General features: G+C 42.1%; 3 protein-coding genes across 8 annotated transcripts in view; 2 read left to right on the top strand and 1 right to left on the bottom strand.

The window, feature by feature from the left end:
• The window catches only part of TTBK2 (tau tubulin kinase 2), a 50,859-nt gene extending 35,862 nt beyond the window's left edge, over positions 1 to 14,997 (top strand). For 3 of the 5 annotated variants that reach the window (XM_035112462.2, XM_035112474.2, XM_035112490.2), the window contains one exon: positions 2,224 to 14,997. In XM_035112462.2, coding sequence (XP_034968353.1) covers positions 2,224 to 2,692 — 469 coding nt within the window. In that variant the 3' untranslated portion in view covers positions 2,693 to 14,997. The remainder of the gene's footprint in view (positions 1 to 2,223) is intronic. The other 2 variants (XR_004692427.2, XM_035112481.2) reach the window with 2 other exon arrangements.
• Positions 14,998 to 15,052: 55 nt separating this feature from the next.
• Positions 15,053 to 19,304, bottom strand: LOC118083711 (myb-related transcription factor, partner of profilin-like). Its single transcript, XM_035112450.2, has 2 exons — positions 18,651 to 19,304; positions 15,053 to 16,259 (listed from the first exon to the last, which is right to left on the bottom strand). The coding sequence occupies exons 1-2, from the start codon at positions 19,108 to 19,110 to the stop codon at positions 15,607 to 15,609; spliced, it is 1,113 nt and encodes a 370-aa protein (XP_034968341.2). The 5' UTR covers positions 19,111 to 19,304; the 3' UTR covers positions 15,053 to 15,606.
• A 321-nt stretch (positions 19,305 to 19,625) lies between these two features.
• Positions 19,626 to 25,648, top strand: part of CDAN1 (codanin 1) — a 29,639-nt gene continuing 23,616 nt past the window's right edge. Inside the window, exons 1-4 of one of the 2 annotated variants that reach the window (XR_004692420.2) lie at positions 19,626 to 19,966; positions 22,621 to 23,282; positions 24,212 to 24,433; positions 25,026 to 25,219. Coding sequence is in view for 1 of the 2 variants with exons in the window: in XM_035112426.2 (XP_034968317.2) it covers positions 19,871 to 19,966; positions 22,621 to 23,282; positions 24,212 to 24,433; positions 25,026 to 25,219 (1,174 nt within the window). In the remaining variant the exon portion in view is untranslated. The remainder of the gene's footprint in view (positions 19,967 to 22,620; positions 23,283 to 24,211; positions 24,434 to 25,025; positions 25,220 to 25,648) is intronic. The other variant, XM_035112426.2, reaches the window with a different exon arrangement.

Raw genomic sequence — 25,648 nt, 5'->3', positions numbered from 1 at the left:
TCTAGGTTTAAGTGAACCTGGATTGCCTATAATGTCCTAAGAGTACACACCAAGTGAGCTGGATATGATAGTAAGAAAGTCAAGCTATGACTCTAATATAAACCACTCCTTATCATGTATCTTTGGGTAATGCCATTAAGAAAACACATTTTCTGTTATCATTCCTTGTCTGGTTTACCCAAAAACCAACCAACCACTCAACCAGCAACTGATCATATGCTTTTTCTTAAAGCTGGACCTTTGAATATTAAGTATTTAAAGGACAAAATAGCAGAGTGTAAGCGAAAACAAAGTACAGTCATACCTCGGTTTAAGTACGCCTCGGTTTGAGTACTTTCAGTTTAAGTATTCCGCGGACCCGTCTGGAATGGATTAATTCACTTTCCACTACTTTCAATGGGAAAGTTCGCTTCAGGTTAAGTACGCTTCAGATTAAGTACGGACTTCCAGAACCAATTACACTCTTACTTCGGGTTAAGTACGCTTCAGGTTGAGTACTCCGCGGACCCCTCTGGAACGGATTAATCCACTTTCCATTACGTTCAATGGGAAAGTTTGCTTCAGGTTAAGTACGCTTCAGTTTAAGTACTCCGTGGACCGTCTGGAACGGATTAATCTACTTTCCATTACTTTCAATGGGAAAGTTTGCTTCAGGTTAAGTATGCTTCAGGTTAAGTACAGTACAGACTTCCGGAACCAATTGTGTACTTAAACCAAGATACCACTGTATTTTTTATTTGTAGCTTTTCTTTCAAGCAAAAGCTTTTCCTGGGTGGTGTTTACAAGGTAGTGCAGACTATGGCTGAGAATCATGGCTTTTCAGAGACTTTGAAGATGGTATGAGACAGCTCTTGCTTTTTGCACTACACTCTCTTTTTCCTCTTGTCCCGCTATGGATTCTGGTTAAACAAGTTTTTGTACTGCAGAAAAGAGTAATTGTAACATGCTGCCTTCAAGTCACTAAAAAATTATTGGTGAGGAACAATAGCCAAGACCTCCTGATGGTCCTGTGCAGCACTTGTACAGCTTCTGAATACAGATTGCATTCTTATAGGCTTTGTAGCCACACTTACTGAAGTTTTAAAGTTGCTTTTAGGGTGCTAACTTGGGTGTCAAATACCAGATTTTGCATTTTACAGTGAATGCATGCAGTATACTTACTCCTATGCATTATTTATTATTACAATTTATTTATTTACTGCTATGTCATTAAAAAAAATCAAATCGGTTTACAGCAATAAAACTTGAAAACCGTGCAATGAAAACCATAAAAAGTTAAAAACTAAAAGCAGACATCATTTAACCATTGTGGAAAAATGTATTCTTAATCGCCCACCTAGGCCTTGTGGAATAGTTTCAGGAGGCATTTAAAAGTGCAGAAACTGCCTGCTGAATCTCTATTGGCAGAGTATTCCACAGGACTGGGCTGATGGCACCAAAGGTTCAGTTTCTTGTGCTTGTCAAATGAGTTCTTGCCTGGATGCAAGAAGAGTGGGAGCCTGCTGGATCACATGAGGGATGCCTTTCCTCTTTAGTGTTATCACTAAAAAAGCTGTATTCCTTGTATCCACCCATCCCATCTCTATGATGGAACAGAGAGCAGGACCTCAGGTTGATTTCAGGACTTGGACAGCTTCATGTGGGATAAGGCAGTTCTTGATTTGCCTTGGTTCCTTTTACAGTAGCACTTTAGGCCCAGCCTGGAAATAAGTAGTAAAGATGGCACATTATAGTAGTAGTTATTGTAGAGTTAATGTAGCCATTGCTTTCCACAAAAGTACTTCAAAGTGACTTATAAGAATAAAAAAATCTATACCAATACAACATTTAAAACGGCTACAATACATTAAAAGTGACCACCTACTAATTATAATTAATCACATTACTCCATCCCATACACAACATAAGCATGATCACCAAGAAATACCTAGCTAAAATTTCCACAGGAACCACAGTGGTACTAGCGCTGAAATACGTGGGAAGAGAGGATTTCACCTGGCAGTAGAAGGTTGTTAATACCAGTGCCAGCTGAGCTTCCCTGCAAAGAACATTCTACAGATGGGGAGCTGCCACTGAAAACAACTCCACCCCTTGGACTTTTGCTAGAGGGGCACACAGAGAAGTGCCTCTGTTCTTAGATCAAAGAGTATAAGCCTACCCAAACCTTCTCATGGCACTGGAGAAGGAGGAAATGGTACTAATCAATTTCTCTTTCTCTTGAAGGTTGCGCAGGTACAAAGTACTAGGAAGTAGCAGCTCTGATTCAGACCTGATCTCTCGCCTGGCTCAAATTCTTCAGAATGGATCTCAGAAACCACGAAGCTCTTCTCAGTGTAAGAGTCCAGGGTCTCCACATAGCCCCAAAACACCACCCAAAAGCCCAGTCATCCCCAGACGCAGTCCCAGTGCCTCCCCTAGGAGCTCCTCTTTGCCTCGTACTACCAGCTCCTCACCATCCCGGGGCGGGCGTCCTCACCATGAGCAGAGGAGCTCATCCCCACATCTTGGAAGGAGTAAATCGCCTCCCAGTCTTTCAGGCTCTTCATCTTCCAGGAGATCCTGCCAACAAGAGCACTGCTACAACAAGTCTAACAAGAATGGGTTGAAAGGATCTAGTGGCTCCTGCCACCACTCCTCTAACATTAAGTCTCCCACTGGGAAGAGCAAATCAGCCAGTAAACTTAGCAGATAGGAACCGAGTCTGTGTCTGGTGTCAAAGCCCCTTAATCTGATGCATGTTGTGTTTGTGTACTGTGTATTTAAACAAAAGTCTTCAAAAATCAGTGTTCATCCTGACTTTCAAAGGAAAAAAATAATAAGATGAATTATTTATAAGGTCCACTTTGTATATGAGTGGCCAGGCATTTCCTAAGAACATGCAGCAAGCAGATCAGGGAGGCTAGAGGGCAGGGATGGAGCATCCGGAAAGTCCAAGATGTGTGAAACAGAACAGTGTCTTGGAGGTGAGTGTTTTTAATAAGTTTTTAGTTTACTTTTAAAAGCATGACCTATTTTAGGCTCTTTCACAGTCATCAAACCTGAAACCTGAAATTAATTTCACCTTGGCACTATTGCATCTGAGTTACTACTCAGTTGTGTGTCTGTAGAGTTTTTAAAAAGCACATTATTTGAAACAGCAATACTCCTGTAAGTTTCTATCAATGTTGGGCTTCACACATCTGTTTTCAAGTTGCTCATTGCCCATGTTCCTTGTTGGTTTCTACTTCCCTCCTTTTAAAGCAAAAACAGAAAAACTCACCATCTTGTACCACTGTATATTTAATGTGGGCTACATTCTTATATGCAGTAAATGTGTACAAATCCAATGTAATTTAACATTTATGTAAATTTACCTATATTTTCAGATTGGTAACATTCTATTAACTGCTGTTCAGATCCTGATTCTTGGACAACTTGATCATTTATCTGTGTGTGAATTTCTGGAGTTATGGCAGGTTTACATCATATCATATATGAAGGATTTGGAGATGATGCTCACAGTCTGAGTTAAGAAGGAAAACCAGAAGAGTTTGGACCCTGGAGCATTCCTATAATTAAAACATTTGTTTGTGCAATAGTCTCTCAGGGTACAAAGGAGAGCCACTGTTAAAGCTGATCAGAATTTACCCGTTGGGGTGAGATGTTTAGTCCATTTGCCTACCTTATTTACAGTGTTCCTCTCAGTGTTACTGTACTGAGGAACAGCAGAAATGTTTACACACTTAGACTTCTTACTTGAGAATGTAATCTAAATCTGGAAGAAAAATGAAGCTTTCACCTTCTACTAAAAGGACACTGCAGAGCCTTCATATGTAGTAGGTTAGAAAGAAGCAGCAGTTCCTTTGTTTTCTTAAGAATCTGAAAAATAATACTTGATAGTAAAACCTACAACGCTATTTCTCACATGTCAACATCCCTAAACCTATATTGTATGTCAAGAGCACGTCTGTCCAATTTGTAGATGTTGCTACCAAAATCTGAATACATGTTTATTGGGGGTTGGGGTGGAAGCCAGCACCTCTGTAGCTTCCCTGCAATACAAATATACATAGTTCCTTACTCAGACATATTATTGTGTTTAGGGACATTATAATTTGGAAAACAACATACTGAAAACTCATGTTTAAGATTGTCTTCCATTACCTTTGAATAAGATCAGTGGTTTTTAGTTTTCCCAAACTTTACATAGGTATCATTTTATGACTATTAGAAGAATGACTTGTTTTGCTAGATTTAGAAATCAATGGTGGATCACATAGGGATGTTTTAAAATGGATACAACTAGCTCTCCAAAAAGGTTCCTGTTGTAGGGGATACTGGATGTGTGGGTAAATTTGGAAATTACTGATCTGCTTGCTATAGTCATATGCCTGTAGCCAGCATAAATTATTTTTAATTTAACTTTGTTTTATTTAACTTAGTTTGCTGCCAATATAGTATCTTGGGATGGAAAAGGGAATACTTTCTCTCTGAGCTAACACATTTCTAATGCTGCATTGAAGCTGCACTGAATTTCTCTGGTTCTGTCAGAATGTGTTGGAATTTTTTTTACTCTTAAATGTGTATATTGTTTCCCATAAGTAATGTAGCACAGTGTGAAACCTTAGCCTCATTCAGGTTTCAAACACTACAGAGGAATGCAGTAGGGAGAGCATACCTGCTGTTTCTTGAGAAACTATATGATTTCTAAGACCTATTATGTTGTATTATATTGTATGATAGGTGCTATACCAATAATTGCATGTTCTCATGGTAAATTATATATAATAAATATTTATAAATATAAATATAAATATATATACATACATATGCTTCTATATCCTTAACTCTCTCATTTGCATTTGTAACATTATGGACCACAGACAATGCAGTACTCCTTCAGTTGTGTGCCTGAATTAAATACCCTTGGCCTTGCTGCTCCCATTTCCTGGCATGCACAAAGCTGAATATTCTTCATGCCTCAGTTCAGGACTGAAGGGTTGGTGGTTGCTCAGCAACTCAGTGTTCAATATCAGCTTTGTCGCTTCACTTTTAAATTTCAGAATGAAATTTATCTATGTATCTGATGCCCAAGTGAGATGTGTATTCATGATTTTGACTTTTCATCTTTCCCCCACATCTTTCCATCAGCAGGCTTTCATGTTGAAATTGTTCCTTGTGACACTGGGCAGTGAGTGATGATAACAGATCAATATGATACAAGCAAAGAAAATTTATTTTCTCTTTGCCCTTGCCTTGTCAGCTCTTTTCTCTTGCCCTCTCCATGTGTATGGGAAGCTGGTGGGATTCTGAACCCTTCCCTGAGACTGCAGTCCAAGTGTTCTGGTCCTCAGGTGTTACCATATTTTATAAAGTTAATTTCAGCTAACAAATTATCATAGAGTGTAGTTGAAACATTCTACATCAGTCTTCCCCAACCTGGTGTCCATCAGATGTCTGGACTATGGCTCCCTTCATCCATGATGGTGAGTTATGCTGGCTGGGACAGTTGGAAATTGTCCCAAACTTCTGGAGGACACCAGTTTGGGAAAACTGGTCTGCATGACATGCCCCCTTTTGAGATGGTACATAAGTGCTTCCAGGGAATTATTTATTGTAAAGGTAAATAATTCTTGTTGATACAGAGGTACATCACTTTGTGATAACCTGCCTTGAAACAAATTTATGAATTCTTCATGCTCATTCTTACATTTTTGTGAGGCATTTAATGTCATATAACCATTTGGTTTCTAAAGTTCAGCTTAAAAAGGCATTCCTTTATTTATGACTTGTTTAAACTGCTTGCAATATTCAGTTTTTATATTTTATGCTAAATCCACAGACATGATGCTTCTAGAAGAGCCGGAGGAAAACCTTTATAAACAAGTCCAGAGCATCAGTATTAGAAAAACAGTTCCCCTTGCATGTAGGGAGATGCATATCCCAAAGATGTATTTTCATGCTTTGCTGTCAGGGACAAAATAATTCCTATCCTATGCATTGACTTTAAAAGAATGTTGTCAAAATACTGTTATACATTCCTCTTACTTATGGTATATGTATGCTAATGTTCAAACTATTTTGTGTTGAAATGCATTTGTATTTCTTTTCATGTTGTACAAATGCAGTAGAGATATAGGCCAGACTAGAAGGTAATTGTGGAAAGCACAGGAGGTTGCCTATGTGTTTTTTTTTTATGCAGTGACTGAAAAAAACTATTTTCTAGAGGTGTCACTTTGCCAAACATCTGATCCAATAGTGATTAGAAATCCTTTAGTTTACTAATGAAGCTTTAAATTAGCATGTTGGCTTACTAGTAACCAACTCATTTTCTCTGTCTTAATCCATGGTTTCGTTTCTCCATGTCATGTCTTACATGGTGATCTGCATTACCTTTACCACTTCTGGAAGTGAACCAAATAGATATTGTGAATGAATTTTGATTACAACAACTCTAGCTACACAGTAATGAAGTGATTGCTGTCATGGGGTTAATTTGAATTGCTTAATCTAGTTTGTGTTGCATAATAAATTTCAAATTTGAATATGTAAATCAAGGGCAGCAAAGAATTAATAAGCATGGCTGGGGGTGGATCAGAACAAATAAAACTAATTTCCTCATTGGCTTGAGCCAGAGCAAGGAATAGTTGCACAATTTTCTGAATAGGCTGCAAACATTTACCCACAAACAGCATCATTTTGCCAATGAAACTCCATTGGTGTAGCTAGCAGCGTCAATCAGCTGATGATAAGGAGGGTTTCCCAACTCTTTGGAGCAGGCTTAGGAAGGGCAAAGGGACTGCAGCAGCGGATTGGGGGAATCACCACAAATTGCTTCCTTTCCTGTTCTGATGACAAAAGCCTTACTGTCAACTGAGCAGCACTGCTCAACTTAAGTTGAGAATGCTACCCCAAAGCAGTGACAGGTATAATAGATACAGTATCTACTCTACAGAATCTCTATAAACTGTTACCACTTTGTGCTGAATACACTTTATTTCATTGCTTCTGGAAACACCACAGCATCTTTTGCACAGTTTTTAGAAGTGTTATCATTTTTAGGCTGCTATATTATGGTATGTAGTTCACACTTCTAAATGACATTGATGGGAAACATCTCAGAATCAGAGGTTTATTGCTGGCAAACTCGATTTTTACCTTGTTCAACAAACTCTTCTATATAGTAGTTGGAGGGATACTTGTCACATCCATGACACATGTTGTGGCTACAATATAGCCTTGCTTTATGGAAAGGGAATGCAGTTTGAAACTTATGTGTAGCACCTTTGTAGGGTAACAATAAGCCTAGTATTCCTGTGATACTCATGTACTGCCTGTGGAAAGGGTAATTCAGAGGTTTTAACACCTGCCTTTGAAATTATCTGTCCCTAATGCTATTCTTTAATAGTAACAAGAAAATATAGAGTTGTCTTTTTGATTCAGGTTTCCTTTGATTTTAATTCTACAGTACAACACGTGTATTTGTGGGACATATTTGAGTATAGTCTCTTGCTATTGATAAGTTCTACATCATCTCCATCAAGTCTAATGAAAAGAAATTACCAATATTAAAAACCCTGCTCTAATTTTACCTATGGCTGCTTATTTTTATAATTTACAAATTTAATGTTCTCTAATGCCACCAAATGCAATTCCTCCCTGAAGTAAACATAAGCAACACACTGATTTCTCTACAGTAGTAAATCTATGAAATGCTTTTGTATCACCTCCCGTTTCCAGAAAACACCGGACAATAATTCTAATAACATAAGGAAGACAATGAATATACGCCAATAATGTACTTAAATTCCTTGCGTATGAAAGTGTAACTGTGCCTGCATTTTGAAATCTATTCCTTCAATTTATCTAAAATATTATTTGCACATTTTCTTTTATTTCCTCAAAACAAACCAATTAAAAAATGGTAAAAATGTAATAGGCCAACTGGTTTATTGGCATAGCTAAGATAAAATATAACCTTGCTGCTTTTAGAGGCTCAACGCTGCAAGATGCAGGACAGTGTTATTTTCCCAGTTAATGCTAATAGGAAATTAAGATAGTATCTTGTTGCGTTGAGCCCCCAAGTTATATGCTGTGATTCCCAAATCACTATGCTGCTATACTGTCTCCTGTAGTCTTGGTCTTTCTGCATTTTGAGTTAAGGACAGCTCAGCCCGCCAGGATAGCGGGCACAGATCTCCTTTGACCAGCCTTGCACAGAGGAAAGATCCTCTGACGGCTTCCTTTTGTCCTAAGATCAGGTTTGTTATTGTAGTGACTCCTCAAAAGTAACATTTATTTAAGAGGGGAAAGTGGTCAGAGCACTGCAATGCTTGCTCCTCTCTATATTAGTATAAAACATACGTGGTTGCATAGAGGAATCTCCGGAGCACTGACTCCTCCTATGCATCTGAATATTCTGGGAGCAGTGACAACACATGGGGACTCAATGAATGAAGACCCCATCCCACAGTGTCCCTGCTTGCCTTTGAGGATTGGGCTGTAAAGGCTGTAATAGCTGACTTACCCAACTGATCCCTTAACTGTTTGAGGATTCCCCAGAGCATTCTGACATTTTAGGGTAGTGCCTAACCCCTTCCTTTGTCTCAAAACAAAAAGCAGGGAAATAAGAAAGGCAACTTTTTTGCTTTTGTTCTTGTGAAGTCTGCTTTTCCACCAACTAAATCTGTTGTTAGTAAAACAGGTTAGTGGAATGAGTGGGCACAGGCCTTAAACCAGATATGTAGTATGCTTATGGTTGTGCATGTCTTTTAGTGATAAATTGATTGATATCTGTACTTATGAACAATAATTTGTATATAACATAGCTTTCTCCAAATTTTGGCCTTCCATTTCAGGGGAACTTTTTTTCTCCTCACAACCCTACAAGAATAGTTTTCTGAAAACAAACAAATTGAGTAAGATGGAATATTAACAATTCTAGTCATAGGATCTTAGGCGAGTGTGTTGCCTATATCATCTACATTTATGTAATTATTATCACAGCAGGCTGTGTGCGTTTATGTATGTATATATATATATGTATATATATAGAAGCGTATTGTATGTTGGTCTTGTTTTTTTAACTTGGTGATAGCTCCATAATTTTATTACTTTTAAATGGCTTTGGTCTCTAGTAACAGTGTCTATTAACAGTTAATAATGGCCAAAAACCCCTAGTGCTAGAAAATCTTTAAATTGAACTTCTGCAGCTTTAGACTAGCAACTTGCTTTTATGAGCTCAACTCAGCTTGCTTGTAGGTAACTTAAAGGAATACAACTTATTTCCTTCTGCAATAAGTGGTCACAGGGACATCACACAGAGAGGGACTGAGCAGTGGTGCACTCCATTATATCTAAAACTTTCATATAGTTCTATAGCCTTAGGAATTTGGGTTAAAGTTCAGAGTTCATCTGTCATTTGTACTAGAGATAGCAGTGCAACATCTAAGTAGGCTTTACCTTGAGTGTTCATTCAACAAAAGAGAATTGCTGACATCTGAGCGTATGTAGACTTAGAAATTTATTTCCTTGGGTCTTTCACAAGATCTTTGCTTTGGTAAGCGTTGACTTTTGCTGTTCTACATTTGGATCTTGCTATCTTAGTTTTCTGCCGGACAAACTATGTTGTACTTTTGTCTCCATTTTTATGCAGGCATAATTCCCCATGGCATTAGCCAAATTATTGCCTTTAAAGGAACTAAAAGAATGAGCCACAGAGGATAATTGTGTTTGCCATGATTTTTTCCCCTTAGATATACAAAATATACATTTTGTGTAAAAGTGTGTAGATTGTGGATTGCACCAGGAAATGTTTCAGCTGCTCTGGCTCGTATATAGCAGAGTCAAATTAATATAAGGTTCTATCCAATGCTAGTCAGACCTGGGGGAGACTCAGTGAAATGAATGGTCATGAGTAATAGGTCTGTTAATTTCACTGCGTCTGAGTATGAATAGTGTTAGATACAACTCACTGTCTTGATACATAAAAGGCTGCCTTTTAAAAAGGCTTTTTACACAGGTCTTCAGATCCTTCAGAAGAACAGTATTATGCATCTAGGTCGTCCTCCAACCTCTCTTGCATACTGTTCCTTGGTGGCCAGAAAGTAAGTTTCTGTAAGTCTCTCCCTAAACATCTGCTTTCTTACTGAACTATTCATGCCTGATCATGTTTTATATTCGGGTTTTCCCCCTTAACTACTTTACAACAGAATCCAAAAATGAAGGAAATGAAGGCTTTGAAACCAGGAGTGACCTCTGAAGCACTGAACTTCTAACTAATCTGAAATTGCTTAACAATATTTTAAAAATGAATTATTTCAAAATTAGAAAAAAATGCACTTGTTATTTACTAGAAAACATTTAGCATCTCAAGAATAACAGTTATGATGACGAATTTAGGTAGAAAGTTGTTCTGGAGAGGTAACTTAGTATCGTCAAGTATTCCAGTCTTTCCCTACTTCTTGTTTCCAAAATTCAAATTGGATGTATTTTTATTTATAATTTTTGCTCAGTTGTTTAAGAACATAAGGTACTGACATAGTGTCTTTGTAATGGTCATTTGTACATAAAGGTGTAGTTATTTATTTCCCTTCCCCCATTTGTATCATATCAAGGCTTTGTAAATGTTTTAAGTTCTGTTTTTCAAATTATTTTGTATTTTATTTTTATAAACTGGTTCTAAATAAAAAAAAATCATTCAGCATGCAAACAATAATTTTGCCTAGATTTGTTCAATTCATTCTATATGGAACTTGACCAAAAATAGTTCTGGAAATACCTTCCTTTGAAAAGCAATGAAGTTTGTTTCCTATGAAATGGAAGTGTGGTGCTGATCTGTGAATTACCAGTTTTGCAATGTTGATGACATATTAAACATCTCTTCCCCCTACAGTAGTGAAATGAAAATGGACATTTTTCTCGTTGCTTGATTTCTCACCATTGCATTTCATGAATCATTGCCAGGTACAAATTGCAATTGGGAAATATCCACCAAGTTATTTTCAATGGGAGCAAATATGATAGTGTTTAAACATCAGTGAATGCTGAGTTTTGTCCAGAAAATAATAAATACAAAACAGGCAGGGTAATATTTATAGGGATAGCTTACTTTCATAAAGGAGTGTGCAAGGATTAAGATCTATAGTGAAGTCTCCATCAAACAAAAGTGAATTGTAAATCTTAAGTATTCAGAAAGAAGCATAATAAACACCTACAATTAGGTATTCATAGAACTGTAGAGTTGGAAGGGACCACAAGAGTTGTCTAGGCCAATCCCCTGCAATGCAAGAATTTTTTGCCCAAGGTGCCCAGTCTTTTGCCACAACCCTGAGATTAAGAGTTTTATAGTCTACTGACTGAGCTGTGCTAGACACATTGGCTTGTTGAGAATTGCAGACTGCTTTAACAACCCATAGCTGGTTAACTGTCACATCTCTGGAACAACTTGTAAACTTCCTTTTGGTCAGCTATGTTTCAAGTGCTAAGTGGGTTAGATTAAAGCTGTGAACTGTTGGGAATGACCCAGTACTGGTTTCATATACTGACACACAAACTCTTGGTTGGAGAAAACCCACATTAAAAGTACTGTATTTTTCGCTTCACAAGACACACTTTTTTCCTCCTAAAAAGTAAGAGATGTCTGTGCGTCTAATGGAGCGAATGCATGGTCCCTGGAGCTGAATTGCCCAGGGACCAATGGCAGATCATGCTTTTTTTTTTAAGAGCTAAAGGCTACCAAGAGGGAAAGAGAGTGTTGAAAGGAACCCGCTCAGCAGCTGATTGCAAGAGATCAGGGAGGGAGATATGGGGTGTTAGCTCCATTCCCAGCCCCTTGCCCAGGTCTCAATTGTTATCTGCAGATGGAGGCTGTTTGTTTCCCCAACTACGTGATTAGATTATCTGTCTGGAAACTGTAGAAATGGCTCCTTTTCCTTTCCTAAAGAAGCTGCAGAAATGTGAGTTGAACCCCATAAAAACAGGGTTTTTTCCCTTTGCAAGGTAAGCTCAACAACTTTGAGCTGATCCTCAAAAATGGAGCTTCCCCCCTTTGTAAAAGAAGCTGCACAGCTGTGAGCTGATAAAAAACAACAACGGCTTTTCCCATTTGCAAAAGAAGCTGCACAACTTTGAGCTGATCCTCAAAAAAATTGAGCTTTCTCCCTTTGCAAAAGAAGCTTCCTCAAATATTTAAGGGGGGGGCAAAGGCACATAGGCCTCTAGGAGTTGGCTGCTATGCCTAGGACAATTCAAGAAAGCAAAAAAAAAAAAATCTTTTCCTCTAAAAAAATAGGTGCGTCCTATGGTCAGGTGCGTCTTGTGGCGCGAAAAACAAATACGAAATTGGGGTTTCTTTGATATACTTCTCTCCATCGTGTGAGGAGTGAGTGCAAAAGGCTTTGGGGTAGAATCCATGACAAAGTGTTGGTTGAATAAACTATGACGTTTGGGTCTTTTTTTAAAAAAACAATCCCACATTTTTTATAAACTATCAAGCAGTATATAAATTTTATTAATAAATAAATACAGTAACAGTAGTTGTCTCTTCAGCTTTATGCTTATTCCCTGTCCCTCATATCGAATGTTCAAGCAGGTAGGTGTGTTTTCTAGGATCAGCTTAGACCAGACATCCCCAAATTTTGGCCCTCCAGATGTTTTGGACTACAATTCCCATCATCCCTGACCACTGGTCCTCTTAGCTAGGAATCATGGGAGTTGTAGGCCAAAACATCTGGAGGGCCGCAGTTTGGGGATGCCTGGCTTAGACTGTGGAGTAACCAAAGAAAATGTCCACAGCTGCCTTTTTTCTACATTAGGAACCTCTATTAACTAGGATAAACAGTAAGGGGTGTGGGCAACCCAGCAAAGAGAGACTTCATGAAATCTGAAACTTCTGGGAGAGGAGCTGGAAGCTGGGAACTTACGGCTCGGAAACTCGAGCAATGGGAAAGCTGCCTGTGAAGCCCCACCCTTTCTCCAAATAAGGGAAATCTTTTTACTTCAATGACTGGGTTGAGAAAAGGTAATTTCTGGATGCTGTTATAGTAAATTTGGTACCAGGTTTCATCCTAGTTCAACTTTTTTGGGTGAGTTTTGCACTTCAAGCAACAACTAAGCCCAGTTCCTTAACAGAACATTAGTGCAATGAGAGGTTTGCTGCTACTGATCAATTTCCACCCCACCCTTATGTGACTTGACAAAGTTCTCAACAAAACACTTCTTGCAATAATACAATTCAACAAGACAGTAAAAGTAGTAAATTTATATTGGGATTAGCTGCAACAGAAGCATCTGTGTGAGTTGGCTGTATAAAATACAGGGCTGTGAAAAAGGCTCGATTCACGGGCCTGAAATGGATCCAGTGGTCATCTGGTTTATTATCTTGCTCAAAGACAACGTGGGAAATTTCGGACTCCATAGATGTTGTGCATTAAACTCATATTCAGTTGAATAGTATTCAGTAGTAGTACTCTTAGATGCTAGCAGAAGAATGTATCTTAAAGACATTGCAGGGGGAAAGTGATCCTGTAATAGACATTAGAGGTGAGTGTACTTCAAACTTGGTTGTAGAGCCAGCCCAGAAGTAAAAAGAAGAAATTATAGTGTGTAATGTATTTGAAACACTTTGGGGCCACACTATTACCACTGGCAATGCACAGATGTTCTGTTCTAACAATATTTCTTCAACCAAAATTCATAAAGTATCCCTCTTTAAGCGGCTTAGCCTCTGCCTCATTTTCTCCATAAATTATATTATGCCATATTTATTTGTATATTAAATTTAAAATATACATTATTTTCTAAATCTGGTATTGATAAAGTTGCTCCTCTCTCCTTCAGTCTTCCATGGAGCAAAGGCTTCTGGAAAGGAAAAGGTTTTGCTTTCTATCAGCACCCAACTGGTAGGCTGTCCGCTATTCACCTGGGGAGAGTTATGTCTTTGAGACCCAGTGATATAGCTGTACATCCAAGGAAAACAGTCCCATGTATTTACAATGGCAGATAAAACTGCTCTGTGCATTAATGGACCTCTGCTCCTCCCAGCAACCACTATTCCAGGAAAAAATAGGTGTTTCTGAAAGTAATTTTTAAAAAATTTAATAATGTAAAACATATGCACATAGGAAGCTATCTTATATTGTGTCAGATGATTGGTCCATCAAGCTTGCTGAGTGGCAGCAGCTCTCTCACCAAGGTTTCAGGTAGGAATCTTTCCCAGCCTACATGGAAATGCCATGTACAGGCTCTTCCTCCACTTACAATTTCAAATATCTCCAAAGTAAAACAGAATAAGGTGTGGGCCAGAGCTCAGCACTACCTGAAAGAGCTTCCCACTTCTGGCACAGCCTGAATGGGGAATGCGAATGTTTTATTTACAGGCTCAAACCATGCTTTATGATCCCAGGCATACGTTAAACCAGGCATCCCCAAACTGTGGCCCTCCAGATGTTTTGGCCTACAACTCCCATAATCCCTAGCTAAGAAGACCAGTGGTCAGGGATGATGGGAATTGTAGTCCAAAACATCTGGAGGGCCGAAGTTTGGGGATGCCTGCGTTAAACTAACCAGTAAACCCAGATCAGAACTAATAAAATAATCCAGTGGAGGGTGTGAGATGGAGGCTTGCTGCTGATCAATCAGGTCCTGCTAAATCATTATTTCAAACTACATCCAAAACAGGGGTCCAATAATGTGTTTTGCCGCATCTAAGTACGAAACATACCCTAGAAGATTCACTCTACTGATGAGTATTAAGTACATTCAGCACTCTTGATTCTTTCTTTTTTGAAAAATTTTCTTTAATTATGCAACATAAGGCAGCCTCCCCACGACTGCATATTGTGAGCAGAGAAAATGCATTTTGAGGAGCTGGACATGAGCAATGAAGAATGACGAGCAAGGAAAATTTAAAGCACTTTGCTTGGGGCTCAGTACCCACATTCATTCCCAGTCCCACAACAGATAAACTCCATGTGCTCCTTACAGTAGTAGTAGTATGAGGCAGCTTTCTTTTCTTTTCTTAAAAAAAGGTACAATCAAGTACTAAATTCTCACTAATCTGCAGTTAGGTTGGCTAAAAAATAAAAACCGAATGTATGATCAATTCTGTCCCAGATACTAGATAAATTAGCTGCTCCCTTTTCATACTGCTTTGTTTTAAAAGGTCAAATTAATACCAGGAAGATCTAGATGAGTCAAGATTTCCTCTTCCTCCACTGGCAAAGACAGCAGGGGAGATGCAATGTAAGACGTATCAACCAGCTGCAGAACCTACTGGATAACTACTAATGTTGCAATCCTATGCACTGGGCACTAGTCCTGAGTAGACCTAGGTAGGACTGGGCTCTAAGAGCTGTAGTTATTTTAAAAAATTATACCCCACCCTTCCAATGCATTCACATTGCTCAGAGGTGCTGACAACAATTGAAATACAAGCCCATAATAAATCAATGTAAAAACAGTTAGCATTATGCTTCCTACAATGTAAGGTTTCCCCAACTGGCGGTGGTGGAGCTCTTACAGATTTAGCAGTGTGGAGGGCGGCAAGGCAAGCCCGCTCTGTGATGACGGCGCATTCTTGAGTGGGGTACAAAACAGCCCCTTCTCAAGGAACATCGTATTCAAGTCTTACACATCTGCAAAACAGAAATAGTAGCAGCCATTCGGATGCTCCTTCTTAATGGTTCTGTGGGGGGGCCTGGGGAATTCGGAAGGGCCTGGCTCTTGCGACAGGGAGCTGGAGCTGCAGCTGCTGCTGCTTCTGCTACTGCTTCCAGCCATTGGTGCTCTGACTCTGTCCTCCACCAGCGGGGACCCAGGACTCAAATACCCCGAGGTGGTCTGAGTAGCGACCGTAGCAAAGGTGGTTGGGCCAGCATTGTTTTTCACGTAGACATTTTTTATAGCTACTAAAGTATGTGCTGCCATGCTGAGGCTGTTGTTGAGATCTTGCATGCCTTGCTGCAGCAGCCGGAGATTATGGTTGATTGTATCAAAGCCAGACTGGATGATGTGGAGCTGGTTCTGCTGGATCTGCAGGAGATCCTCTTCTGTAATTTCACTGGGGTCTATCTGGGGCTGAGTTTTTGCTTTGGCTTTTACTTTTCCACAGGGGCCTCCATTTGGCAACCCCAAAAAGGGGAGGGGCTCCTGGCTAGGAGGAACTACAGACATGTCCTCTGAACTTTCTTCTGGCTCCACGACTTTGACTACTATTTCTTCTTTTAGATTCATCTTCTCCACACATGGCTGGTGGGATGGGCCTGGATCATCTGTAAAACCTAAAAAGGTAATAGAGGAGGGGGAGAAAAGAGGTTAGACTTCACTCTCTTTGGGGATTCAGCTTCTGCCTGACTCATAACCACATAAAATGTTGCCTAAATTTATCTCTATACAGTTTTTATTGAGTTTCTAGCTTCAACTGGTGATTAAGATATACATGAAACGTGTCTGCTAATTAGGTGACACCTGTCATTGCGATAGCTCTTGCCCCTTGCACCCCCATCTGTGCTGGAGCCCCCTCCCCAATTTTCAACAGCCGTGAGGAAGAAAAGTTGTACAAGACATCAGTTCTGCTCAAGGACTTAAAAACCACTTCTAATAATTTTTTAAGAGGGAGTGATATTCAACGGTACCTCTAGCTATGTTTTCCCATGTGGCACTTGATCTCATAGCCAATCCCTGCAGAAAGCAGCTTTGCCAGCTCTGTGTTTGGTACTTGCTTCTCAAGTGCTAATATAAGGCTGGCTAAGCCGTTTGTGGTGCAGTTCCCAAGAACCTGACAACCAGCAGGCTGCTGCGCACTCTGGAAGCCTTGTGCAAAGGATTTTTGCAGGTTGGTGGGACAACCCACCTGTCAATTATCTGCCGTCATTATGTCAGGTGACTGACAGACTCTCCAATTGGTTGCCCATCCCTGAGCTAAATTATACATCATGCCTTAGTCTGTGATTAAGATTGCACTCAGTTATTATTAGACAGTTCCCTACCTTTTAAAAAGAAATATATGCATAATTGTGTCAGAGAAGCAAAACTCTCAATGGGATGAAGAAGCTTTTTGAGCGTAATGCCTTGCTAGCATCATGTAGGAAACAAAGAGTAGGACAACAATTGGTGAGATCATTTCAAATCTGACCACCCTATGTGTGCTATCCTGAGCAGTTTGGAGGAAAGGTGGGATACAAATGTGGTGGTGGGGGGGGGGACAAAAGATGCTCAGCACCTATCCAATACCCCTCGCCACATTAAGTTTAAATGACTGACAATTTATAATGGGGAAGATGGCGAAAAATGCTGCCTCATTTTGTATACTGCTGCAGGCATTTCAAATTCTGAACTGAAGCTGCAAACTAGACATATTGCATGTAGACGTGCCCATAGACTGAAGTTCTGAGTACCTAATAGCAAATAACATTTGCAAAAAAAGTGAAGAGTATTAGAAGACTGTGCTTAGAATGAAAAGTTGGAAAAACAATTAGGCAAGCACTTTAACACTGAGAGGCTGAAGGTCTATTTTTCATAAAGGGTAAAGGGACCCCTGACCATTAGGTCCAGTCGTGACCGACTCTGGGGTTGCGGCGCTCATCTCACATTATTGGCCGAGGGAGCCGGTGTACAGCTTCCAGGTCATGTGGCCAGCATGACTAAGCCGCTTCTGGCGAACCAGAGCAGCGCACAGAAACGCCGTTTACCTTCCCGCTTGGAGCGGTACCTATTTATCTACTTGCACTTTGAGGTGCTTTTGAACTGCTAGGTTGGCAGGAGCTGGGACCAAGCAACGGGAGCTCACCCCGTCACGGGGATTCGAACCTCTGACCTTCTGATCGGCAAGCCCTAGGCCCAGTGGTTTAACCCACAGCGCCACCCGCATCCCTTCTATTTTTCATAAGTAATAGGCAAATAGCTTTTTTAGTTTCCTAGCCTTTGAAACAATGCAATGTTTACTTCAGCTACAGCGGAGACAATTAAAATGGACTTGCTTCTACCTTCTCCTCCAGATTAACATTAAAACTTGAGAAGGGTGACTGCAGAGCACATGGTATGCATGCAAAAGGTAAAGAGGGAAATATATAATAAATGCCAAAAAATAGATAAGTTTCAGTCCGCAGCATCTCTGGAGTAAGTACTGCGAAAGACTCCAGTGTGAAACTTCCGAGACAGAGCACCCCTGCCTGTAAGTGTAGAGGAGACTGAGTTGGATAATTTATGTTCACAAGTGACTCACTAACTTTAGCATATAATCCGCTTGTCCCGTTGTGAAAGCATCCTTCACAACAGAAAGGCCCACTTGTCGACTCTTGGACCCCAAAACCTATCCTCGGGGCAAGCTTTCTGGTACTTTTTATGGCGCGATCCTAGTCAATGAGGAAAGCGGGGATGGGATATGGCGAGCGATCCTGAGCATCTGCAACTGTTCCAAAAGCTGTGAGGTCAGGAAAAAAAAGGCAAAGCACGAAAATCTCTGTAAAGTAGAGAGGACGGGAGCGGTCCCTCGCCCCGCTTCAAGGTTTTGTGGGGTGAGAAGGGCAGCCCACACACGAGGCACCAGCTGTGCGCGAAGGAGCCCCCGACCTGCGCCGGCAGGAATGACAGACGCCGGCCCCAGCATCGCAGCAGCCCCGCAGCAGAGAAAAGGGCTCCCTGCTACCCGCCTCCCTCTTTTCCCTACTCACCGATCTCCGCCACCGAAGCGGCGGCGGCGGCAGCTCCGGGCAAGTCGAGCGTGTCGATGCCGCCGACGATGGGCAGCGCTTCGCTGGCGGCGGCGGCGGCCAGCCCCGGGGCATAGGATCGGAGGTGGTCGGGGGGCGAGATGTCCTCGCCGGCCATGAGGAGGCCGAGCGAGGCCGGGTGCGGGACGGGCCCCTGGGTGACGCGGCAGAGCTTGCTCCGGTCGCGGCGCTTGAGGTCCCGCCAGCGCTTCTTCAGATCCTCCACCTCGCGCGGGCAGGCGGCCACCGGGTTCACCTTGTGCCGGATCAGCTCCCACACTTTCCGCTTCTGCCCCGGGGAGGCCCGGCCGGGCCCCGCCGCGAACAGCACCTGCTCGTGCTTCAGCACCTGCTCGATCAGCACCTCCGTCTCCGCCTCGTTGAAGTTGGCCTTGCGCCGCTTCGGGGAGTCGTCCGCCATCCTGAGCCAGCAGACCGACCGCCCGGCGGGAGCCGCTGCGGCCGGAGCGCTGCGCCCGATCGCGCTGCGCCCTCTGCCCGCCGCCGGCTCTAGGCCAAACCGCGGGCCCGACTCGGGAAGCAAATACCGCGCATGAGAGGAAAAGACGCGCAAACCCCCGGCGCAGGCGCCCCGCTTGTTGACACGGGAGGGGAGGGGGGAGAGGAAACGCTGCTGGTGCCGCTGCTCCTCGGCGGCGGCTCCTCCTCTCAGCCCGCCCTGCCTACATTTGCGCCAATCCCCGCCCACTAAAGCCTTCGCGCCTCCCAATGGGAAGCCTTGCCGGGCGGCGGCAGCTGCTGCCTGAGAGTTCTAACGCCACGCCCACTTTCCCAGAGACTGGCGGTTCTGAGGGACCCAGGGCAGGGCCGGGCGGGCGCGCGCGCGCTTCTTGCTGCCCGGGTGGTTGCTCTAATCCCGCCTTCCCTGGGAGGGGCGCGCGCTGGCTCTCCCTCGCGGCCCCCGCGCCTGGCGTTCTATCAGTGCGCCCGCCTGCCCGCCTCCTCTCTCTTTCCCCACCCATCCTCCACGTGCTGAGCTCTAACCCGGAGTTAGAAGGGAATTAGAACACGCCCCCCGTGTGTTTTTTTGGCTGCTTTTTTTAGGGCTTTTTGGCGGCTTTTGGGACGGCGGCGAGGGGTGGCGCCCACGCTCCTTGCGCGCCCGCCCCGGAGGCTCGCAGACGCGGTAATTCTGGAGGAGGAGGAGGAGAGAGGTGGGCATGGCGGCTGTTTTGGAGCTGTTGCTGCAGGACGAGGTGGCAGCCAGCTCTGTCGTGCGGTGGCTGAAGGCGAGCCAGAGCCCCTGCGCCGTGGAGGTAAAACGCGCAGCGCCGCCTTTTCTTCACCCCGCCCTCGGTTCGAGCGGGAAGTTTCCGGGTAAACGGAGTTGATGCCGGCCTTCAAAACTCTGCGCTCCGAAAGGGAGGCTGGAGAAAGAAATAGGTTGACCGCCACAACTTGAGGTTTCCTCCTCTGGCGGGATGCTAAGTGGGAAGCGCGTGGGAAGCTGCAGCCTTCAGGCCTGCGCTGTGTGAGCTCTTTATGGGTAGCTCTTCGGGAACCCAGGTGTATATATGTGCCCCCCTGAGGGAGCCTTTCCCTGAACCTGAGAGCCCTGCTGTGGAGTTGGTGGGACTGAGTTGCTTTGCGCCCTTACGAGCCGATCCCATATGCAGCTTTAATGATTCAGAAACAAGACCTACGGAATTCGTTGGAAGTTGCAAATAATCGTGCACAGGATTTCAGTCGTAGTCGAAATCACATTGACTCCTCTCTAATGCACATGTGTGAACGACTATAATTTTCAAAGCGGTTTGGATGCACAAAATATTGTGGAGCGGGGACTTGTACACAGGAGAGCAGGCTTATACTTCATCGAAGTTTCAGTCTTTGGTCTACCTGAAGCACGGTGTTGGATAACCATCTGGGAAACGAGCGATCAGGGTTCAGAGTGCTCACGAAGCTGTCTAAAGCAACAGATTCCACATAGTATATCCTCCCTCTCTCTAGTATCTTGTGTAATAGTATAAGGCTAGGGATTCCTCCGTGATGATTAGCAGGCCAGTTCAGTGTAGATCTACTCAGAAATAAGTTCCTTATAGTTCATTGGGGCTTCTATCTAAGCATGCATAGGATTGAAGTCTAAATCACTTAGGGTAATTTTATGTCTGATGAATGCCACAGCCACAGTCTGTTAGTGTGAAATGGGTCAGTAGTGTTTGAATATGTTTTTGCATTTGTTTTCATATGCTGACTTCTGCGTACCTGATTGCAAAGTGGTTCTTTTCTGTTTTCTGTGCTCTGCATTCATAACTAAGAATTTCAGATTAAATCTTTTTGTGTTACTTGTGAAAATGTTCTTACTCACAACCTTTGGCGTATGGCTGGAAGGTGGGAACCAGCCAGTTCTTCTGTCTTGGCTCAATTAAATGAAAAATACACTCCCCCTGACAAAGCGAAGATGCTAACCAGTAGTTGCCGGGGAAGCTCTAGTTATTGCACCTAATGGTCACATTGTATGATCAAGATGGGGGGGAAAGAGCATTGCATGAAAATTTCTAGAATCATGGTTCAGTGGTTGAGTTCAGAGGTAATGCTGAATGTTATGGCATAATTTTAGAAAAATGAGCTACAGTGAATATTGGGTTCTTACCCCACCTCCTGTTCCATTGTGGGGAGACTGGAAGCTTATGTTTCTGTTGTAGTCATGTTGTTGTTTATTACATAATAACAAATAAAAACAATACTCCCCAGTATAAAAGGCCGTAGGTTGCTTAATTAGCCAAAGGCCTGGGAGAAATGAAATGTTTTTCCCTGCTGCCTAGAGATATGCTATGAAGGTGCCAGGTAAGCCTCCTTGGGGAGAGCATTCCACAAGTGGGTAGCCACTACAGAAAAGGCCTGTTCTCGTGTTGCCACCCTCCAGACCTTTCTTGGAGAAGTCACACGATAATGGGCACAGGGTCTGGGTCAGTTCATATAGGGAGAGTGTTGTTCAAACCCTATACTGTTGCAAATCTTTACTATGGTTTGTTGAAACAAATCAGCTTTATAAATTATGCTTTGAAGTTGGCATTTTTAAAGCTAATAGTTGAGACGGACAACTGTTTGTTTAGATTTGCCTGATGTGACAAGATGCAATTAGTCTAAAATGGAAATAAATGTTTCCAAGCTCATTTTTTCAGTCATGCTGGAATGGTAGGTGGATAAGTTAAAAGGGTTCTTGTAATGCTAAATCATGATTCAACATTATGTCTAAATATAATATCTTATATTAAGTATATCTTCCATCACCAGTTCAGCATGGAAGTAATGTTGTTAAGGAACACTAGAGGGCAATGCACCTCCTGCTTAGTGATTTTTCTCACTTTGTGCAATGTACTACAACTGTTAATCTAAAACTATCTGATGTGGATTAGCAATTTCCCCTCAGTGTCCCAGGCCCAGTACCGTATTTGGTCCCTGAAGCATAGCACTCAACATGAGCAGCCGATGTTTTGTGCACCAACATCCACGCACCACCACTTTTGAGTAGTATGGTACAGTCCTGCATTAAAGTTGCATTCCTAAGCACACAGCCTAGGGAGTAAATCCCATTTGATTCGTTATTAGGTCTTTTGGGTAAATGTGCTTAGGATCATGCTAAAATTTCCAAACTTCAGGGATGAGTGTCTATATAGCTAAATGACTATATAAAGTCTCTGGCTACATACAACAATGGTGAAGCTTAGTAAGTAAATCATATATGACAAAAAAAATAAGTTTCATGCTTTAATAAATTGTGGAGAATGTTTGCTTCCTGGTTTTATATCCTTTGAATGGGGTTGGTTCACTTTGCTTTATATGTTCATAACCGCCTTATTCTTATAAAAATGGCAAAATATCAGTTACTTTATATCCACTGTCTATTATTTTTTTTAAATCAAGTTTATATTAATCATGGTTTGTTTTGTTGTGCTTGTGTGTGTAGGAAAGCCAAGTCCACCCCAAGCTATCCCTCCTGAACTTGCTTCAGAAAGACTTTGTGCCTTTTTTGCTGAATTATTTAAGGGAACAGACTAGTCGGATACTGACCAATGGACCACCTACTCCTGCTAAAGCGCCAAATTCCAAGCTCCTGGGAAGTTACAGGAATCAAAGGCTGGGGTCTGAAAGGACGTCTCGTAGCATAGCAGGGTCCGGCAGTAGTCGAGGGCAGCTTTTCTTTGATTCAACTCCCATCACCAGCAATTCTGCCTTGGAATCACATGGATCTTCTGTCATTACAGGATCAAGCTCATTGGGTTCCTTCAGTGAATGCCTAAATACAGATTCTGGCACTAGCACGAGTTTTGGTTCAAGCCCCATTTTTTCTCGCAACGAGAGGCGCTCTGCTCAGAAAATAAGTTTAGGGAGTTTCCTTGTTGCTACCCCAGCGAGGCGGGGCAGAAGAAAAGGCACTGGCCGGCCAGTGGCACAAGACGCGGGCAGAGGCTTGAACGAAGAAGTAAAAGGTGACAGTCCTTCACTGGGTTCATTGAGGCAGAGGAAACAAAGTGAAGTGAGTCCTGTCTCTACAAGTTCCCCACCGGAGCAGCTTAACCTAAATGACTTGGAGGAGTTTCCGCTCATGTGTGCCGCTGGAATGGCAAAGTAAGTCTCGATGTGAAGCTTTCTCAATTCCCACTGGTATCTATTGAGAGAGTAGTTTTACAGCTTACCGTTCTGTATCAGCAAACGGGAGGAAGGTAGTGCTTCTAAAAATGGCCCCTCCCAGAGCAGGAGCAACTTGCCAGGTGGGCAGAGGGCAGAGCCACAGCAGTAAGCCTCTCGACAGCCACATTGCTGCTGTTTACTCTGGGGGAGGAGGTGGCAATGAGTTCAGGGCTGTGGTGGCACACTAACGGTGCCAATCCTGAACATTTCACTCACCATAATCCACATCAATCTCTGACTTGTCTTCTAGGGCTTTTCCTGTTGTTATTCTCTCTCACAGCTACAATAAACCTACCATTAAAATTATGGACCGGTCATTTCTTCCTCAGAGGGCAAACGGGAAAATTTAGCAGGGGATCAAATACCCCCCCCCCACTGTACATGTTTTATACTTTGATTTCTCACTTCAGACTTCCATTTGTGCTACTCTCTCCAGGCACAGGTCTATGCTTTATAGCTCTGTGTCTGAGTGCTGGTTTTTTTGGGGTGTGTGTGTGTGTGTGTGTGTCTAGGTGGTTTCCCTGCAGAAACCTGCATTTTACCGCTGAATAGGAGTAAACGACAATCTCTGGAAAGCTCCATCGTTGTTTGCTTTGATTCAGCATTAAAACCTGGGGTTTTGTGAGGAAAGCGCTGGAACAAACAAACAAACAAAAAACACTGCTTGGGCACGGAGCTTTAAAGCCTAGACCTATGCCAAGAAATGCAGCACAAAAGGAGGTCTGGATGAGCCCCTGGTTAGTGAATCTAGGACCACAGTAGTATGTGTCATCAGCTGCCATCTGCATAGGTGATTGGAGTAGAGGGATAATACAGTATACTGTTGTGTTTTCATCCTCTTGATCCAGTTTTACTTCCCCTTTCAGCAAAGCCAAACCTTCGAGAAGAATCAACCCTACTCCAGTGAGTACTGAGCGAACCTTCTCCAAGCCCAAGATGTGCTTCACTTCCACCCCTGTTGGCCAGTCTCAAACTTTTCAGTCTCAGTCCGGAACAAGTCCCGAGGCCCTTGTTATCTCTCAAGAAGTGACCCTGTCTTCCAGTTCGGGTATCCTTCAGGAGGAGAGAGAGATGCTGAAGAAGGAACGGTACGTTATGAAATCTGTGATGGGGTGCTTAGTGTAGGGAAGCATCTGTGATGTGAGAAATGTTGATTTACATTGCCTTAGAGAAGTAGAGCTGAATGGCCCATATTGTCTTTTTGTGAACATGCCACATTTTATTATGCTTTCTGTATTGATTTGCTTTTGCACACTGCATAGCTATGTGGTATAAATAATGAATGAACAAACAAGTAATGTTTCTAGGGGCTGTAATTTGAATATTAAAAATGTTTGCTTTCTCCGTCACATTCTGCAGCAACATGGTTCCCTAGCTCAGAAATCCTACGCTAAAGCCAAACAATGTTCCTAGAATCACATGTGAATATGATTTAATTCTTGATATCCTTCAACCTTACAAGTGCTGTGTTAAGATTAGAATTTGATCCATAACGCTGAAGGATCTTTAACTGTTTTAACATGCTGCAAATTGCATTTGTGAAACATTTTATGTTTCAATGAAGAAATTGCTTTCTTAATGAATTGGTGAGCGTTTGAAAGAATCCCACTGGATACTACAACAGAGTAGGAGTTTTTCAGTCTTCTCTTACCACTCTTATTTCATACCTTTGAATTGCAGGTCCAAGTTGCTTCATCCCACATCTTCACCAACAGGATTATCCCTGGATTCTGGCATACCAATGAAACCTAATGTCGGTCAGAATGCAAGCCTTTCCTCTGAAAACCAGTTGGTATCCTCTGCCGATGTCAACAAGGTTTCCTGCAGGAAACAGCTGGAACAGCTGGCTCAACTTTATTCATTTTGCATAGCAGGTGAAGAAATGGCAGTGGATGCTTTTCAGTCCATATTGATTTGGGAGGATGCTAAGTATGGTGACCCATAGAAATGTCCTCAAATTAAATTTTTTAGTAGTAATGAAATTTTAAATGAGCCTTCACAAATATATCATGGCTTGGATTTTCCTATTGTATGACAAATGGCAATTTTTGACCCTTCATAGAATTTCTGACAAAATTCCCAACACTGATAAATAATTTTAATGTTTTGGGAGTTATACAAAGGAAAGCAATAAATTATATATCCTTTTTTTAAAAATCCTATGTATTTAAGTAAGCACTTTTTTGCTTACATCCAGATGATGGTTTTTTAGTTGTAGATATTTTTATCTTCCTTTAAAAATGCATCTTATATAGTTCAGGTTTTAAAATTAATGTGAGTAATCCTATCGTTCAGGGTACAAG

This window comes from Zootoca vivipara, chromosome 1 (genome assembly GCF_963506605.1).
Source record: "Zootoca vivipara chromosome 1, rZooViv1.1, whole genome shotgun sequence".
Taxonomy (NCBI): domain Eukaryota; kingdom Metazoa; phylum Chordata; class Lepidosauria; order Squamata; family Lacertidae; genus Zootoca; species Zootoca vivipara.
The sequence above is the reverse complement of the archived record's forward strand: the minus strand, read 5'-3'. Positions and strand labels throughout refer to the sequence as shown.